General features: G+C 41.1%; 2 protein-coding genes and 1 long non-coding RNA gene across 4 annotated transcripts; 1 reads left to right on the plus strand and 2 right to left on the minus strand.

Annotated features, from left to right (window-relative positions):
* Positions 1-1,678: 1,678 nt before the first annotated feature.
* arg2 (arginase 2) lies at positions 1,679-11,689 on the plus strand. The gene is made up of 8 exons (XM_080480218.1): positions 1,679-2,864; positions 2,988-3,060; positions 6,631-6,805; positions 7,743-7,902; positions 8,395-8,489; positions 8,575-8,679; positions 8,773-8,909; positions 10,902-11,689. Exons 1-8 carry the CDS (start codon positions 2,751-2,753, stop codon positions 11,090-11,092), a joined length of 1,050 nt encoding a protein of 349 aa, XP_080336344.1. The 5' UTR covers positions 1,679-2,750; the 3' UTR covers positions 11,093-11,689.
* Positions 6,978-11,556, minus strand: LOC308119934. Its single transcript, XR_013935999.1, has 3 exons — positions 10,783-11,556; positions 8,745-8,880; positions 6,978-7,890 (listed from the first exon to the last, which is right to left on the minus strand). It is a non-coding gene; the product is annotated as an uncharacterized lncRNA (long non-coding RNA).
* Positions 11,690-13,156: 1,467 nt separating the features above from the next.
* On the minus strand, positions 13,157-18,179 carry vti1b (vesicle transport through interaction with t-SNAREs 1B). Of its 2 annotated transcripts, none has more exons than XM_080480225.1 (6): positions 17,495-18,179; positions 17,346-17,404; positions 16,197-16,388; positions 15,670-15,843; positions 15,303-15,364; positions 13,157-13,794 (listed from the first exon to the last, which is right to left on the minus strand). In XM_080480225.1, exons 1-6 carry the CDS (start codon positions 17,589-17,591, stop codon positions 13,704-13,706), a joined length of 675 nt encoding a protein of 224 aa, XP_080336351.1. In that variant the 5' UTR covers positions 17,592-18,179; the 3' UTR covers positions 13,157-13,703. The 2 variants fall into 2 exon arrangements, with proteins under 2 accessions (XP_080336351.1, XP_080336352.1); XM_080480226.1 differs by having other exon boundaries at positions 16,197-16,382; positions 17,495-17,759.
* Between the last annotated feature and the right edge of the window lie 111 nt (positions 18,180-18,290).

An 18,290-nucleotide genomic window follows, 5' to 3' on the forward strand; every position in this document is an offset into this window, starting at 1 on the left:
TTTAAGAACTTTTATTGGTTTGTTGTGGCTTATGTTGTTGTGTTGCAGCTTTTGTTGTCGTGTTGTGGCTTTTGTTGTCGTGTTGCGACTTTTTGTTGTTGTGTTTCGGCTTTTGTTGTTGTGTTGCAGCTTTTGTTGTCGTGTTGCGGCCTTTGTTGTTGTGTTGTGGCTTTTGTTGTTGTGTTGCGGCTCTTTGTTGTGTTGTGGCTTTTGTTGTTGTGTTGCAGCTTTTGTTGTTGTGTTGTGGTTTTTGTTGTTGTGTTGCGACTTTTTGTTGTGTTGTCGCTTTTGTTGTTGTGTTGTGGCTTTTGTTGTCGTGTTGCGACTTTTTGTTGTTGTGTTTCGGCTTTTGTTGTTGTGTTGTAGCTTTTGTTGTCGTGTTGTGGCTCTTTGTTGTCGTGTTGCGACTTTTTGTTGTTGTGTTGTGACTTTTGTTGTGTTGTAGCTTTTGTTGTTGTGTTGTGGCTTTTGTTGTTGTGTTGTGACTTTTTGTTGTGTTGTAGCTTTTGTTGTTGTGTTGTGTTGTGTAGTTGGCCCTACTGGGCCACCGTAAATATAAAATATCTAAATGATTCAGCCGCAATGTGGTTAATCAACAATCATGAAAATAAATCAGAAATGTACCCAAAGACATATTGTATTCTAAAATAATATCGAAACATTTGGATATCAACATAATTTGCAGCCTTACGCTTGTTTACAAAGTAGATTGATTACATGTCTTGGACCCGGCCGCCACTTTAACTGGCGCAATGCCCTCATGACATGGAGGAGTTTATTCAGCTGGATTCACCATCAGTGACACGCATCATGAACGTTGTGAAACTCGACACGCACGCCCTTCACTTTCAAACTGTATTTACTAACCTGACCTATCTATATCAGGGGTGTCGAACACACTTTAGTCCAGAGGTCACACACAGACCAGTCTGCGGTCGTAGAGCCACAATCGCCTCGAAATTTATACTCTTTCTATGTTGTGGCACAGAGCATATGTGATGGAAATGAGTATATTTGCACACAAACCAAACAATTACTAACATAAATTACTACGACATCAACATAAAGTGAGTTTTAATGATACATTCTTGTGCAGAACACAGTGCCATTGTCCAATAATCTGTATTTTCTTTGAAAATGCATCAGTTTGCTTGGTGTTTACCACTCCTACTACTTGATGCAATTAAAAAAAAAGAGAACCACTACCTGTTGAAAACAGCTATGTGGGTAATTACATCAGCCATCCTTTGTTAACTTCCCCTCCTGCTGATTCACTTTGAAAAGGAGCTGCGTTGTGTACGTCACTGAAAGATATTTATTTACATGTTGGCCCGACACCAGATCTGTTTTTACCGGAGCACCTGGACACGTGTGGACACATCCAGGTCAAAATAGCCTTCTCTCTCTCTCTCTCTCTCTCTCTCTCTCTCTCTCTCTCTCTCGCTCTCTCTCTCTCTCTCTCTCTCTCTCTCTCTCTCTCTCTCTCTCTCAGCTCATCTCATCTGGAAATTTCCACACAGGTAAAAGCCGCAGTTTCAAACACGCCCATTGTGGCTCCAGGTCACGCCCACAAATCTCGGGCAGGCATTTCGAGTGTTCCCATTGGCTGAGCCGAAGGTGTGTCGTATAGTCTGACGTCAGAGCTCGACTAAGGAACACCGCGTGCTGCTTCTCGTTCGGGTGAAGGCGACAATCTTCGGTATGGCGACGGAGTCATGAACCCTGTCGCACTTTAAAAATAAATAACATTATGGCGTTCTTCCTGGCTCTATTAAAAACCCCATGCCGCTTAAATATTCTATTATTTATTATCAAAAAGATATTTGTACGATTTAGGAAGGCAAAATAATGTTCTAATTTTAAATTGATCACAGCCTCCCCCGTTGTCTGCCTCCTAATGGTTTGACCCGCGCTCATCAAACTTTTATTCAGTAGGTCGCTGACGGAGGATAAAGTTATAAGATGCTTCAAACTCTTCAGTGTACTAATATTATTGTGTTCGCGTTTAAAACTGTATTAACTTTCACAATCATAGACACTCTTTGTTACTTCCGGATGTTATTACCATTTTACATCAGTAGATCTATAGTGTATAAAATACTTGTACGGGATTTTTTATGTGTAGAATTAATCCTGAAAACATCGTGGACCATATATTTCAAAATATATTTGATTGACACGTTCAAACAGAACATCTTGCTTTAAAGTGTCAATAAAATATTGTAAAAGAAAATGTGACACTTTAGAAACAGCTGCTAAAAATCCTCCACTAACTCAAGTTTTTGGTTTAGTCTGGTTTTGTCATTATATTTGTGAAATGAAAAAACAAACCAACATACTTCATCCTCAGCGGAACCTGAATGGACTTCAAAGGTTGTGGATTCCCCCTTTTCCTGTTAAAATTGCCCACTTAAAGCACAAGTGAAATACCCAAAATTGGGATTTTTGTTTTAAAGTGAGGAAACTATAAGGATCAGGCAGCACCCTCGTGTTTGTTTGTCTGAGCAGAGGATCTCCTCCTCCACCCCCCTCCTCCTCCTCCTCATTTGCAAGTCTGTGATCCTCCTTTTAGCCAAGCTGCTGAATATTAAGCAGCTCTGGGAGCCATAAGACCGGCCTCCAGCACTGGTGTCAGCATCCACCGAATTTCATCAGACTTCCCGGGAGCTGCTCTCACCTCGTCGGGACCTCTTCTCACTTATTATTCCCACAGATCTAAATTTCTTTTTTAGAATAAAATAAAAACAAAAATGGCGTTGAGGGGGCCGATCCTGCGTCTTCTCAGATCTCAGCTGGGTCAAACGGTCCAGCAGAGCCGGGCTCAGTCCGTGGCGGTTCTGGGAGCTCCGTTCTCCAGGGGACAGGTAAGAGACGACTTTTATTCAACACTGATTCATAAGGAGAGAAAAAAAAAAAAGATTTTGAAAGGGAAGCGGATCTTTTTGACACGAGGGGTTGTTTTTTTTGTGTGTGTTTCTTCCTTGTAGAAGAAGCGCGGCGTGGAGCGCGGCCCGGCGGTGATCCGGGATGCGGGGCTGATCGAGAGACTCTCCAGTTTAGGTGGGTGGTAATGGAGCTGCCGCGTTACATAACCGGGGGGGGGAGAGAGAGAGAGAGAGAGAGAGACAGATGGGTGTTTTCTATCCCACAAGCTTCACACGCCGCATTTAAACCGATTTACCTTCTCCCTCCGGGGTTTCAGCCGGTTACATCACCGGAAGACCGTAAATATCACCGGGCCATCGGCTCGCGGGGCTCCAGAGGACACGGGGGATTTTTGCTATAATTTCGCCCGATATTTTCCTCTGATCATACTTCCAGATCTGCAATGTTTTTGCCAGAGGAAAAAACCGAATGACGCGCAGACGAACGACTGCGTCTTGAGGTCACCCGGTGCGCAATAAAGGACATTGCGTTGGTTAACATCACGCAAAGTGGGATCTTCCCCACTCAAGCGTGCATCTATTCCGGGAACCACATGTCTGCTTTATCATACAGGGAGGTGGGGCAGGGGAGGGGGGTATATTTCCACCGCAGCCACGATGACAATACTCGTTCCACGTGGTCGCCGTGGAAACGCCCACGACGCACCGGAAAGACCCGCCGCTTTTGTTTCGAGGTTACATTGTGTTGGCAATATGTCACCTTCACATAATGTGACTCAGTCCTGGGAGGGTCATTTCAGAGTTTACACTACACACTGCTGGACACAGAGAGTGTTTAAGATTTACTTTTTTAAAACGTGTAATATTTTCATCCAGTATGATTTTGGGACACGAGATCATCATCATCATCAGTCTGGTGGAATCTGATCAAACTGCTATGCGATCTCAAAGTTTGAGAGGATCTAGATTTGGGGGTGTCAAACATTTTTCACTCAAATTTCCACATTTCTTCACAGTAGCAGACGAAAACACATCACCAAGACCCGAGCTGAGGTACCTGCGATGCTGAGTTGCTTAAAGTCATGATGACAGGGTGAATTTGTACAAAACATGCATAATGAAACCGTTAAAGGCTTTTTTTTAAAGTAAAATATGAAACAAAATAAAATATAATACAATAAGAAAAAATTAAAGAAAAAGGAAAACAATATATAAATATTTGTGTATACACATACCCGTAAATAAGCATACCCACATAGTAGTTACAAATGTGAAGGTAGAGAGATTGGAGTAACTTTTGGTCCAAACAATACGAACATTTAGTTAATGTTTAAAGGTTATCTTGGCACCATTTGACAGGTCCGGCCTCCTCCAGAAATTGGGATGCATGTGGCCCCTGAACTAAAAGCCCCGGTTTAGGTATCTAGTCTGTAAATGTCACGTCTGTTGCATTTAAAGCAAAAGACAAAACATGTTTTACTCTGCAGGGGCAGGCGTCTCCTCCAAAACCTCCAGATCTCGTTACGCCCCTCAGGCCTCGTCTTATATTGTTCACCAGAGGTTTTCAGGTTATGGAAGCAAACACATAATAATCAGAACAGATCTTCTTTTTTTTTCAAACAAATATAATTAACTGAAGCTACAACAAAGTAATTTGACTGCAGGGGATGAAATAATCAGTGGGTCGTGCAATTTCTTCATGAATGAAGTATAAAACTTGTCTAGAACAAAGTTAGTTTTTCTAGCGTGTCTGGGAGCAAACCGGGTGAGTTGTACTCCTCCTCCTCCTCCTCCTCCTCCTCCTCAACTGTACAAACGGGATCTACTTGCATCAGTCTATAATGTACCGGCACATACCGTTCAGAGTAAACAACATTGCGCTGGGCCTGTTGCCGCTCCCTGATAATACAATAGTAAAGAAATCTGCCAGCAGATACGTCTATTTTGAAAAAAGAAAGAAATGATTTACACCCGCTTGGCGGAGTGCCAAGAGATAGGTGTGGCAATGATAACCTGAAGAGGGATACAGTTTGGTATAATTAGACACGTCGGATGTATTTTTCAAGGCAGGAGGAGCGTACGGCGGTCCAGAGGACTGACAGAAAAGACTGAATGAAGCTCACCGGATTGTGATTTCTGCTGAATGCAGATTACAATTCGACTGCAGTCATGAAGTGCTTCCTATAGGCTTGACATCTTTAAATATAAATCTTTAAATAGAACATGCGACGAAAACACCGCATGACAAAGAATTAGTGTGATAAAGTCAGGAAGTCGGTGCTTTACCGGCTGATCGGCAGAGTATCAACAGTCACCAGCTTATCTGATCCCTCAGATAAACATTGTTCTTGTTATGCAAGAGGCACATGCTTCTTCCTTTCCTTTCCTTTCACCCGCCACGTTTTCAGTGGAGACATTTTCTAAATTGTTACAGCAATGATGTGCACGTCCAGTCGCACTTATTTATATCTGTAAATGTGAGCCGTGAGCCAAGTGATATGCAGCAGTGAATTGTTTTCCTCCGATTACAGCAAAATGCGCGTTTGCGTCTTGAGTTTGTTTGAAGAGAATTATTTGCATTTGTTTTCTTTTCAGATCTGCTGTATAAGCAAAGCTTTTGATTTTACTTAGACGTAATATGTCAAATTAATTCAAATGCATTGCAAATGTTGGCGAAATTCTCCTGCAGGCATGTTGGCAGTGTTATTGGTCTAATACCAGATCAGCAGAAGTAAAAAATATTAATATATATTAATACTGCCTGTAACGCAAGTTATTTTCTTCTTGTGTACTTTAGACTTTAGACTTTAGACTTTGCTTTATTAATCCCTTGGGATGACTCCGTCAGGGAAATTTGAGTTCCAGCAGCTTAATAGAAGAGGAGCAGCACACAGAGGATACCAAAGATGAGTTACAGAAAAGAAGGTAATTCACCTTAACTTCACTAAATATAGAAGAGAATTAGACTCCAAGCAAAATATAGTATAAAAAATAGTACACAAAATATCAAATAATATTAACTCTTAACCAACCTTAACTTAGCTAGATATAGAAATGACAAAAAGAACAAGACTCCTAACAGAATGTAGGAGTGAAAGTGGCCAAACGTTAAATTGCTCTGTGATTCCAGAAAGAATTATTGCACAAGTATGATCATTTTTATCTCAAACCTTTAAGCTGGTTTGAGATATCAGATTGTCCAAACAGTCTGAATAAAGGCTTCATCTGTACGTCAAGATAATAATCAGTTAAATGCATGAAGCTTTACTCTTGTGGACATGAAGTAGTTTTAATTTTAGATTTTCAAATGTAGAGGACCGCCACTTGCTGCTATCTGTCACTTTCAAAACGCACTGCTGAATTACAAAGGATGTTCAAGGTTGCTCTGAAGACGAGGGCTATTCCTGTCCTGGCTGCCCGAGGTCCTAAACCCCACAGATCAGCAGAGCAACCCGCACTCCGTCTTCGTGGCTCATGTTTCCACACGAACCTCCACCACTTGTTTACTCCGTCCAGAGCCCCGAATCCAGCGAGGACGGGGCTGAAAGCTGAGCTGGGAAATGGGACGAGTGGAAAGTGCACTGTCACGAATGTTCCGCCGGCATTGAATGACTCAGACTGCGAGCTCAGACAAATAACTGTCGAGTCACACTGTGGCGGCCTGACGGGCTTTAATGTACAGAACCCTAAGAAAAACAGTCAAGCCCCGTTCTTAACTAAAAGCTTTTATTGTGGTGTTTTTCAGACTACTCTGTCCACGACTTTGGCGATCTGAGTTTCCACTACCCGGAGAAGGACGAGTCCGACATGGACGTGAACTTCCCTCTCTCGGTTGGCGGGGCCAACAAGATGTTGGCGGGCGCGGTGAGCGGCGCGGTCGGCGCCGGTCATACCGTGGTCATGCTGGGAGGCGACCACAGGTAAAAGTTTCACCCTCTAAACTCCGGTTTTCATCACACCTGATGTCCAGGTGACGGCTCGTAAATCTATTGGGAGTTTTTGTTTTTTTAGTAAACGATCAGATTCCTGCAGCTCGTTTCCACAAACTTCTGCTTATCCTGAAACTGAGGCAACTTCCGGGGGACAAGTCAGGACCAGTAATTCCTTTTATTTAGAAAAAATAGATGACATACATACTTTACAGTTCATCTCACGAGCCAGATCAAACCTTCTTGACAATAAACCATGCTCTAGTATATAACACTTTATTTTTATTCATTCATTTCAGGAATGCAACATTTAATACATTTTACACGCTGTACACGCTGTACACGCTGTACGCACTGTACACGCTGTGAGTTTGTTCCAAATCCTCATTCCACTGACTTTAAACATTGAAATGCTTCTTCTTTTTTTTTTTTTTTTTAAAGATAGGATCTAAAAAAGATCAAAATCACTTCAAGTATATAATATGTAGCTTCAAAATGATACCTTTCTCACAGATGCTGCGCTGTTTTCACATCCTGTATAATTACGGAGTCCTGCAGTCAAACTTTATAACCCGTATTTATCGAAACAAAAGAACTTCATACGGCCTCCTACACTATTCACCCTCTTACATAAGATAACTGGCAGCAAGAGGAGACAGTTTGCAAAACAGAACTTGGTTGTCACCGTGAAGTCAAACGCTCAATGTATTTTTATTCTATGATGTATATGATAATTGATAATAACTTGCATATAATGAAAGTAAAGTAATATGGACCAAATATAGTGCCTTGCCTCACGCAGGCTCAGGTGTCTCGGAGGGAGTCGGCCGTACGACTCCACCATGTGTTAAAGTTTCCACACCTGCTCGTCTCAGTTTGACCGACACGGCCACCAGATGTTCACCGGGCTGTTCTTTCCCTTTTATAGCCTCGGTCTCGGATCGGCGGTCGGCCATGCCCGGCGCTGCCCTGACCTGTGTCTAATCTGGGTTGACGCTCATCCAGATTTGAACACACCCATGAGCTCGCCGTCGGGAAACTTCCACGGGCAGCCGGTGACGTTCATGCTCAAGGAGCTGCAAGGCAAGGTGAGGAGGAGGAGGAGGAGGAGGAGGAGGAGGAGGAGGAGGAGGAGGAGGAGGAGGAGGAGGTGATCTTTAATGATCTTTAATAAATACTGATATTATCAGTATCGGTTCATTAGATGGAAAAAAGAGACTCTTTGGGCCATTTTTCCACAAGAAAAGAGAAAATCCTAGTGACATTACATGCAAACGTTGCATCAGACCGACTTCATATTGAATTGTATTATTATTATTATTATTATCATTATAAATTGATAATTAAATTAACAAAAGATAATTGCTGACAAAAAGAAAAAAAACCTGTTGAATTAACCGTGGAGGGTGTACACACAAATGTAATGAAATTAAATAATAATGAATAAAAGACTATGTATAGTCCTGTGGTCCAGAGAGAAAGAGGGGCACAGCCTGGCAGGCCTGGGAGGAAGAGAGTGGGTCGGGTTTCACTGGCTGTCCAAAGCCAACATTCATGAGTCGTGTCCATTTGTCCGTCAGGTGCCAGAGATCCGCGGGTTCTCCTGGGTCAAGCCCTTCCTGTCCTCTAGAGACCTGGTCTACATCGGCCTGCGTGACGTGGACCCCGGAGAGTAGTAAGTAAATCATTTCACCTGAACTATTTGCAGTATTTACATCAGTGAAAACGTCTGCTGACGTGTGTGACTGTGTTTCCTGCAGCCAGATCATGAAGGCGCTGGGGATCCAGTACTTCAGCATGCGGGACGTCGACAGACTCGGCATCCAGAGGGTCATGGAAGCCACTTTTGATCACCTCTTGGCGAGGTGCTCTTCGTGTACAAAGATACTTCAGTGGCATGCGACTGGAACCGCGGAGAAGCCGAACTCACCTCTGGCTTCTTTTACATTTTGGCACAGGAAGCAGCGACCCATCCACCTGAGCTTCGACATCGACTCGTTCGACCCGTCTCTCGCTCCCGCCACGGGGACGCCGGTGAACGGAGGTCTGACCTACCGGGAGGGAATCTACATCGCAGAGGAAATCCATAACACAGGTACAGACGACCACACAGAGTTTTAGTCCTTTTTAGTCGTAAACTTGTTGACAGTCACTTTAAAACTGCTGATATACTGATAAATAAAAATAAAATGCTTAAACTCACATTTGTTGGTTTAAATATCCCTAAAGGATTTTGACTGGAGGACGACTCGTCCACGGATGAGATTTCAGAATTTTTTAAGACAATAAATATTGTACAATGTACTTTTACATATTGTTATTTGTATTTGATATTTTATCTGTTTTTCATATATCTAGTATGTGTCCACATGTATTTAGTGTGGGATCATATGGCTTTGTTTCTCTTTGTTTACCATTCTCTTAATGGTAAACAAACTGAACAAGTGCATGTAAATACATCTTTAGGAATCACTTTTGATGAAAAGTTCAGCTGGAAGCTGATATATATAATAGAAATATATATCATATAAATATCCTGAAGTTAAAATTAGCAAATAATATTGTCATAATATGTAAAATCAGATCAGTATTAGATCAACATTAACTCAACTTATATAATTCCCTCATTCTTCCATACCTGAGTTATGGTGTGGAAATATGGGGAAATAATTATAAAACAAACATTGATCCTATTTTTTTACGGCAGAAGATCATTAGACTCATAAATCAAGCTGATTATTATTTTTGCTCCAACAAATCCTAAAAATACATGATATTGTCGACCTGGCATGTTTTTGGGTCAAATGTACTTAATAATCCTTCCAAATGTGTCAAATATACTTTGAAATCCTTCAAATCAATAATGCTGAAAAAGTTAGTTGTGGGCAGGACGTCCAGGGTTGCAGGTTTGTGGACGAGTTTCCTGTGCGCCACGTCCTTGGTTGGTTTAAGGCCCCGTTTACACGACAACGAATTCGAGTGTATCTGCAAAACTTTCTTCACTCTTGGGGGGGGGGGGGGCGTTTACACGGCACCAGTTTGCGGCTGCACTGAACTCTGCTAGAGACGACTGGAGCTCTGGGCTCCGGCCCGGCGGCCTGCTGGAAGCAGCCAGATCCGATACTGTGCTCATAAATGGATGGACGTGGTGTTGAGGGGACCGCCGGTTGGTACCAAGACGTTTAAAGATGCAGAGGAATATTTACGAATATATTGCAACGGCCCTTCCGGCTGTTATTGCAGAATGAGTCTCATCAGCGAGTGGAAACATGTTCTGCGGTTGTAATGAGGGATCATTGAGTTTCAGCTGTCTGCTTATCGTCTCCGCCCAATTTCACCCTTGTTTTCTAACCCCAGGCAACGCCACGGCTCTTTAATCCTCAGTATGAGGTCCTTCACAACAAGAGAGCAGTCCTGAGGCAATAGAATACTGTCAGCTTGAAGTCCTGCTGATTTAAAAACACTGCAGCGTTCCAGTTCATAAGATTTACGCTGCATTCCGTTCACAAGAACAACACACACACACACACACACACACACACACACACACACACACACACACACACACACACACACACACACACACACACACACACACACACACACACACACACACACACACAGGTAACACTGCACTCGTCACCGAAACAGTCAAGAAACTTAAAACACTGTATATGCTGAAATGTCTCACTGGAATAGAAAACTCTGAGTCCACTCGATCGATCAATCAATAGATATATAGATATAGATGCTACTGCACCTCTGGCAAAAGTAGAAATAAGTATATATAATAAATAGGGATTCAGATCCATCTTTGTAGTTGTGTTTATACTTCAAAGTAAAAGAAAAGTCAAGACAAACAATCAATCATGTAAACGTTCATTTAAGTTTAAATTTCAGAGTTTTTTTTTTTTTTTACTTTATCCTCCCAACATCTAAAGACAAACATTAAATAATAATAAATTAACCTTTTCCTTGTTGCAAATTGAAGAGTTTTCCAGAAGGAAGCTGCAGAAGCTGCTGGATTCGGGGGCGATGAGGTTTCGTTAATGGTGGTTGACGTTCTACCCGTGTCTTGGTCCTGCAGGTCTGCTGTCCGTCATGGACCTGGTGGAGGTGAACCCCGTCATGGGCTCCAGCCCCGAGGCCGCCGAGGCCACCGCCTCCCTCGCCGTGGACGTCATCGCGTCGTGTCTGGGCCAGACGAGAGAAGGCGCCCACACGTCCATCGACGCCATCCCCTCCGAGAAAAAAGACACAGAGCAGCTCTGCCTATGAGAGCCAGGAGCAAAACTACAAACTTTCTCCACGTCGGTCCTGAACCATTCCGCAACACGCCGACCTGAAGCTTTGGTTCCCGTCTCCGTGTGAACGGGCGTCACACGGAGACGGCGAGGCGAAGCCCCCCCACGTGAACCACTGTAGTGATACGACCGCTGACTTAAACTGCAATAAAGTGTTGCTCTTTTATCACACATCTAACAAGTTCTACTGACGAGGGGATGAATCTGCAGCCGAGCTTCACCACCTCACTGTTTAGTGGCTGCGCCAGTTAGTCAGTGTTAGTGATGCGTCGTTACCTTTGGACCAGCTGTGGTGACTGTACTTTAAATTTTAGTGTTTTTAGGGTTTACTTTTGTATTTCATCACTGACGTCTAGGAGGACAGTGTTGAACGTTTGCACCGGAATTGCTGGAAAAGACGGAAACTACCGCCAACTGGCATTTTTCAAGGTTTGATCTGATGATCTTTCTTTTAGTTTTTTTTTCTTGTTTGTTTGATATTTGACTTGAGGTGAACACTGGATGATGATTATCGCGCTTGTAACAGAGAGCTTCTATTTTGGTCTTCCATAAATGTGGTTCCATTTTTTTATTCATTTGTGTTTGGGTCTCATTTTATCTCCTCACTTTGTTTCACTTCGATTTAAAAAAAACAAACCAAAATCTTCACGTTCTCAGCATTGCTCCAAAAGACTGAATGAATTATTCCACTCCGATTTGAGATGCACGTGTATTATTACCAAAACTCCCAGTTCGTTTATTACATTAAGAAAAACACAGTACTATGACATTGCCCCCGTAAACGGAAGATTCATCAGTTTGACATTTGAAGCACGAGCTTCTCAAAACTCAATGATATTGAAGAAATACCAAATATTGAAACTTATCTACGGATTTTAGGTGAGAGACTCTCACTCAGTGGACATTTTAAAATGTTTTAGGGTCAAAAAAAATGCAGTCTGTTGTCGTGAAATGGTTAATAAACTAGATAAAGCAAAATAAATTGAGTTTTGCTTGAGGAATAGGATATTTGTATAAAAGGTGATAGGAAACAGGAAATTGTCTAAATAAAACTTTTTAAAAAAGCCTTACTTTTTGAAGTGGAAATGCACCAGAGGGGAAGATTCATATATATATATATATATATATACATATATTATTATTATGAAAGCCGGTTACAGCCTGGACACATCCCGCAGGGAGAAATGAATTCTTTACATTAAGGCTGCTGGCCTGATACGTGACTGTGAGGTGGCAGAGTTAACTACACCACTGTGCAGCTATATTTAATGACAATCGTCACTGAATTCTCATAATTACGTCGTTAAAGAGTGCCAAAGATTTACCGGTCGGATTTTTTCACGTCGTATAAAATCGCCGCTTTGCGTCAAACATAAGGCCCGTGGACCAAAACCAGGCCGGAAGAGGCTCCGATCCAGCCAAAGCACCGAGACAATTGTAAAAAATGTCTTAATTCCAGAGAAGTTTTCTGGACATTTCACTATTTTGCACCTGAAGGTTTAATTAAAATGGTTTCATGTCGAGATTGTCATCATTTTTCTCAAGCAACTCTTTTTTGCTGAAATATTGACATTTTCATCAAATATTCTCTGCGTCACAACAAGGAAAATCTTTAAAGTTTAGATTTAAAGGTTATTATGGCACTATTTTACCGGTCTGGCGAGCTCAGGATGAAAGTGTGTATGTGACCCCCGAACTAAAAGAAGTTTGACATGGAAAGTTGAAAGTTGAACAAGCCTCACATATTATCCCTGAAATAAATACAGAGGCGGCTTCATGCCTCTTTCACTCAACAGGCTCCCACAAGTAGGTCAGCAAACATGTTTTTGTGCATCAGGAGATAAAACGATATGAAAACACAGCAGCAGGAGTGTCGCTTCACAGACTCACGCGTCCCGGAATATAAACTTATCAGCACCTCTGTGGGAATCCATCCCACGGTCACAGGAGCGCCGCCGCCGCCGCCGCCGCTCTGACCTGTGACTCAACATCGGATGTTTTGGCACATTCCTCCTGCAAATATCAAATACAACTCAGGCTGAGGTTAAAGATTAACTTTAATGACTTGTAAATAAGGAATGGTGACCTTAAGTGACACCTCTTTATAGAACTACACAGTGATTAGACGTCAGCTTGAAAAAAATACTTCTAGCAATAAGACTTTAATACATTTTGCACAATCACACCTCAGTAAAGGATTTACAATCACTGCACGGCAACGCTGCAGAAATACATTTCTTCATTTTCTGCTTGGATTTTCACACTTTGTGACAAATCTGAGCATTTTTGTCACAAACATCGTTTGGGGAAAAGATGTGCAGGCTTCTCTGGAAAACTAAACAGGGTTAACTTTTGTGATCCTGCAGCGCCGAGTCCAGATCCTGCAGAGCGTCGACCGGATTCAAATGACAAAAGTGCTGATAATATCAGTTTGAGGGCGTTTCTTCTCAATGTTTGGTCCATTACCGCTGCACAAATCGTCCTCAATCTGCTCATCAGGTGGATTTGAATGCAGCAGGTCAGTATTATTGCTCCTGGACAGTCCGTGGACGTAGAGAGACCCACGGTCTGCGTGGCTTTTCTCATTACCGGAAGAACTTGATGTAAACCACGGCTGCCAGAATGGCCAACTCCATTAGGATGATCACACCGAGCAGCAGCTTGTTCGTCACCAACCTGCACGAATCGAGAAGAAACGCAAAACGATGAGCAACAAACAGAAAACAAAACAAAAACAAAAGTTCTCTACGAGGCCTGTGGCCCCAGCATTACGTAATAGCGGTGCAAAATGTAATAATTAAATATAACTTCAACTCATTAACAGTGAAAAATGTAATAATGTAAAAGGTTTTCAACTCCTTATGTAATAAAGCCGCATTTTGTAATAATCTGCTGCATTTCTTAATAAACATTGCATTTAGTAGTAACTTGTTACATATTACAACAGTTATTACAAAATGCGGGTGCTCTCTTTTTTTTTTTAAGAAAATGTAATAATTTGGTGCATTATGTAATAACTCATCAAAATTGATGCTTTAATTAGAAAAGACATCAGAATAACATTAAGCTTTCCAGCTTAATTAGGATTTTTTTTAAATTTTGTTTTTCTTTTACTCGTAGGATGTTTTATTGCTCAGGACTAAATCAAAATGAACTGTTTTCATTATAATGGAGAATTTGTTCACAAGCTAGAAACTAAAGCGACCCTCATTAATTATTACTGACACAAACATTACGGGCGCACTGATATTTTGCAGACATAAACACATGTAATCTGCAATATGTTATTTAATTATTATACATGATACAAAGCATAAAAACATTTATGACATTATAACATAATGTGGCTCTACACACCTGCATTTTGTTATAACTGTTGCAATATGTAACAAGTTATTACAAATTGTGGCAAATTATTACATAAATGTGTCGTTATTACATAATGAGTTGAAAAGGTATTACATTATTACACATTGCACTGTTATTACATAATACGGTGCTACAGGACTAATTTCAGTCCTTTATGCCGGCGGCGTCAAACGTAATGAAACTCAATTTATTCAATTTTTTTTAATTAATTAAAAAACTAAAAAAAACTAAATACAAGACAAAACAAAAGCTTTTAATTTTCTGAATGAAAGGGAGCTTAAAAAAATAACTTATATAACCTGCTCCTTTATATCAAACTAACTCCTTTATATTAAAACTAAGAACAAACAGAATGACTGTAGTGTGAGAGCAAATCCACTCTCACTCATATCAGGGTTTTTTCCATAACAACACCACAATAGTCCTACTTCATTCCCTTGTATTTTAATAATATGCTGGTTTTATTTACACTTTTAAATATTGCATGTAATGATTTAGATTCTTTTGATTCCGTGTCTAGATTGGTCCAGAACGTCACCCCTTTTACAGAAATGCAACGTTCCATTGATTTGGTCCTGAATCTTGGTGTTATGTTTATTATTGAAGATTGTATCGTAAAACTATTATTTTTACATAATACTACACTAATTTATTTAACTATCAATTGTCTGGTTGGTAACTTAACTGGATGTCACACAAATAACTGTTGAAATAACTTACCAGGGGACAAATGTGACAAAAAAAATAAATAATTTTGTGCTTCAATGAAGGAAAAGATTAAAAACATTTCAAACCATTTCTGAAGTCACACTCACCGCCTCGACATGGCACGAAGGATTTTCCTGCTTCGACTCAGATTCTCTCCGGTGTTTACCAACTGCAATGGAAAGACGAGAGAAACCAGAGTCAAGCAAACGTCATCTTCAGCAGCTCCTATCGAAAATACCCAATAAACTATTTTACGTTGGGCTTCTTTGAGCTCTACTAACTGGCAGGTTGTGTCACGGAGGGGTTAAGAACGGGCTTCGGTCAAGGCTCAAATCATCACGTCCGGATTCGGAAAGTTGAAACTCGTTGAAAGTGAAGATGATGTTGAGTCTAAGAACTTTCGTTGACATTAAGTTTTGCCACATCCAACCAGAAGCAGGATCCCCGTGGCGTGCAGGCCGGCTGACAGCTCACCCTGTTCCTGCTGCGGTCCAGCTGTTCCCGCTGTTCGCCCAGCTCTTCGATGATATCCGTGCCGATCTGCTCCGTCTCGGCCGCCAGGCGCTGACTCCGCTCGATACTCTGGCTGGCGTTGTTCAGGGAGTCGGAGCCCTGGAGCAGCAGAGCTCTCTGGGACTGCTGGTGAGTCTGAACAGAACAGGATGGAAACAACACAAGACAATAAAAAGCAGGTTTACTCGTGTTATTGATGCTTCAGAGCCTCATAAGCTCACAGCTTATTATCCTGCAGTTTTCTTAATTCTAACTTTGATTGTGGCTGTATGCTTCAAAAATGTCTGATGTAAACTGCTTTTATTGACCTGTGAGGGAATATATTTAGTATATTTGAATGTCTTCATCACGTAAACTCTGCGCCACGACAAAGAAAAACTTTAAGGTGTAATTAAGGCAACATTTTACCACTCGAGATGAAAACTGGACTGGTGAGGCAGGTGAGGAATTGCAGATAAAGAGGAGAAGCGATCTCAGTCTGCACTCACACTTTGTTGGTTTTGGGAGGAATAGATGCCCTGATGACTCCCTGGTAGGGAAGATGAACCAAACCCGGGTTCTGAGGTCTTTATGTCCCTCTGCAGCTTGCCGAGGTCGCGGCGGTAGAGACGCAGCTTCGTCGACATGGCGTTTCTGAAAGACGACGGGGCCAAGCGCAGCTCTTCTTCCATTCCCTGTAACTGGAACAGTCACCGATTTATGACAAAATCACTCTTATCATGAGAAAGGGAGCAAAGACAGTCCCCTGAGGTGCCCCGGTGTTGGTAGACCGTTAATTTTTGATCAAGATACAGGTAGAATTGTTTAATGTGGGTATTAGGAAACAAGAGTATCAGAAGGAGTCATTTTACTTTGCTGCAACCAGAATATTTATGTTGCTTCTTGTCTATTTCACCTGAAGGAAACTGTGACCGCTCCAAGAGGGTCATCAGAACGGCTCAAAAGATCGCCGGCTGCTTTCTCCAAACACTAGAAGACCTGCACAGTTTCCCGCTGCCGTGTTGAACCTAACATGATAAGCTCCAAGCTTTTTTGGGTGACCTTTTTTTTCTCATAGTTTTGCATAATTCAAGCACAAATCAGAATCTTTGTATCTGTGAAATTGTGGAAAATAAATAAATAGATCAATTAAAAGCGCCCACAATATCATCATGGGACAGTTCACACTCTGGACACTTGTTGTTTGAACTGCTGCCATCAGGCAAACGCGACAGGGCAATAAAAACAAGAACAAACAGACTCAGAAACTGTTTTTACCCGACTGCAGTCAATTTGTTGGGTTTCTCTATTAAAAGCACTGAGAAATGACTGTGTCGTATGTGGTGCTGCATAAATAAAGATGAATTGAACTTTACTTAACACAACAAAAAAAACTACTAATGTGCAATATATTGTATAAGAGAGCCAGTGTAATGGAATGTACTCTTATGTGTGTATGAGTATCTGTTTGTTTTTATTCTGCTTTTTCTTTTCAGCTTTCATTTGTAAAATGTATTGATTTTATAATGCTCAGATGGGTTGGCATTTGACAATGACAAAAATCAGTTTCTATTTTATCCTGACAGCACATCACTGGATTTTTTGATGTTTGCTTGTTGGTGAAGTCTGAATAGTAAATAAAACAAAGAGCCTCTCACCACTTCTTCAGCCTCCCCCTGCCTCTCATCAAAGCTCCTCACCAGCCTCTTCCTGTCTTCTGCAAGACACACAACACAGATATTAGTTTAACTAGACGTGACATGATTGTAAACGTTGGTGAACACGTTATTTGTGTTTATTTGTTTACCTCCGTGACTCCTCAGAGCTCTCTCCGGCATCAGCCGCAGCTCCTCGTACAGAGACATGTACATTTCGTGCAACTTCTCGAACTCCTCTGAAGACATTCTGCAGTGGATCAGGCTCCGTGTCTTTCGGGGAATATAAATACTCAGTCTGTTACGTATTAAATAAAAGTCTTGAGGTTATTTCTGCGATTTATTGCAGTTGTTTCTTTCTTCTCTTGATGATAATCACAGCCATGGGACTCTTCCGCATCACGGTCCTCGTGACGTAACGCCGGAACAAAAAATAAATAAATGAATTAAACAAATTCAAAAGCATTTTCTTTTAAAAAATACTTAAAAATGTTTACTTTTCTGATTAAATATGCTAAATGGTAAAGTGCTCATAAATACAAAGCTATATATAGTTGCAAAATCTATTCCATTCAGGCATAATGCGGTCAGCCATAACACTGCTTTCTGGGTTTTGTAGTTTTTACCGTCGTCGAACGAACCGCGTGACTTTCACATAATATATATACTTTTTATCATTATCATCATTAAATGTGTCGTATAACTGCAGTAAAAGATTAAAAACACAACAATAAACGGACATTAAATGTCAACATGAACAACCTGGATATATTTATGCAAGAATGAGAAAGTAGAACACCCGTATCTACTTCAGTAAAAACAGAACTACAAATACTAATCTGTTTTATTTAATTTCTATTTCCATTTTTATTTATTTTATTTTGTTCTGTTTTAATTGCTATTAAGCACCTTGTGGTTGATGTCTGAGAAAGGTGCTATACAAATAAA

Source organism: Lipophrys pholis (assembly GCF_963383615.2).
Source record: "Lipophrys pholis genome assembly, chromosome: 14".
Lineage (NCBI taxonomy): Eukaryota > Metazoa > Chordata > Actinopteri > Blenniiformes > Blenniidae > Lipophrys > Lipophrys pholis.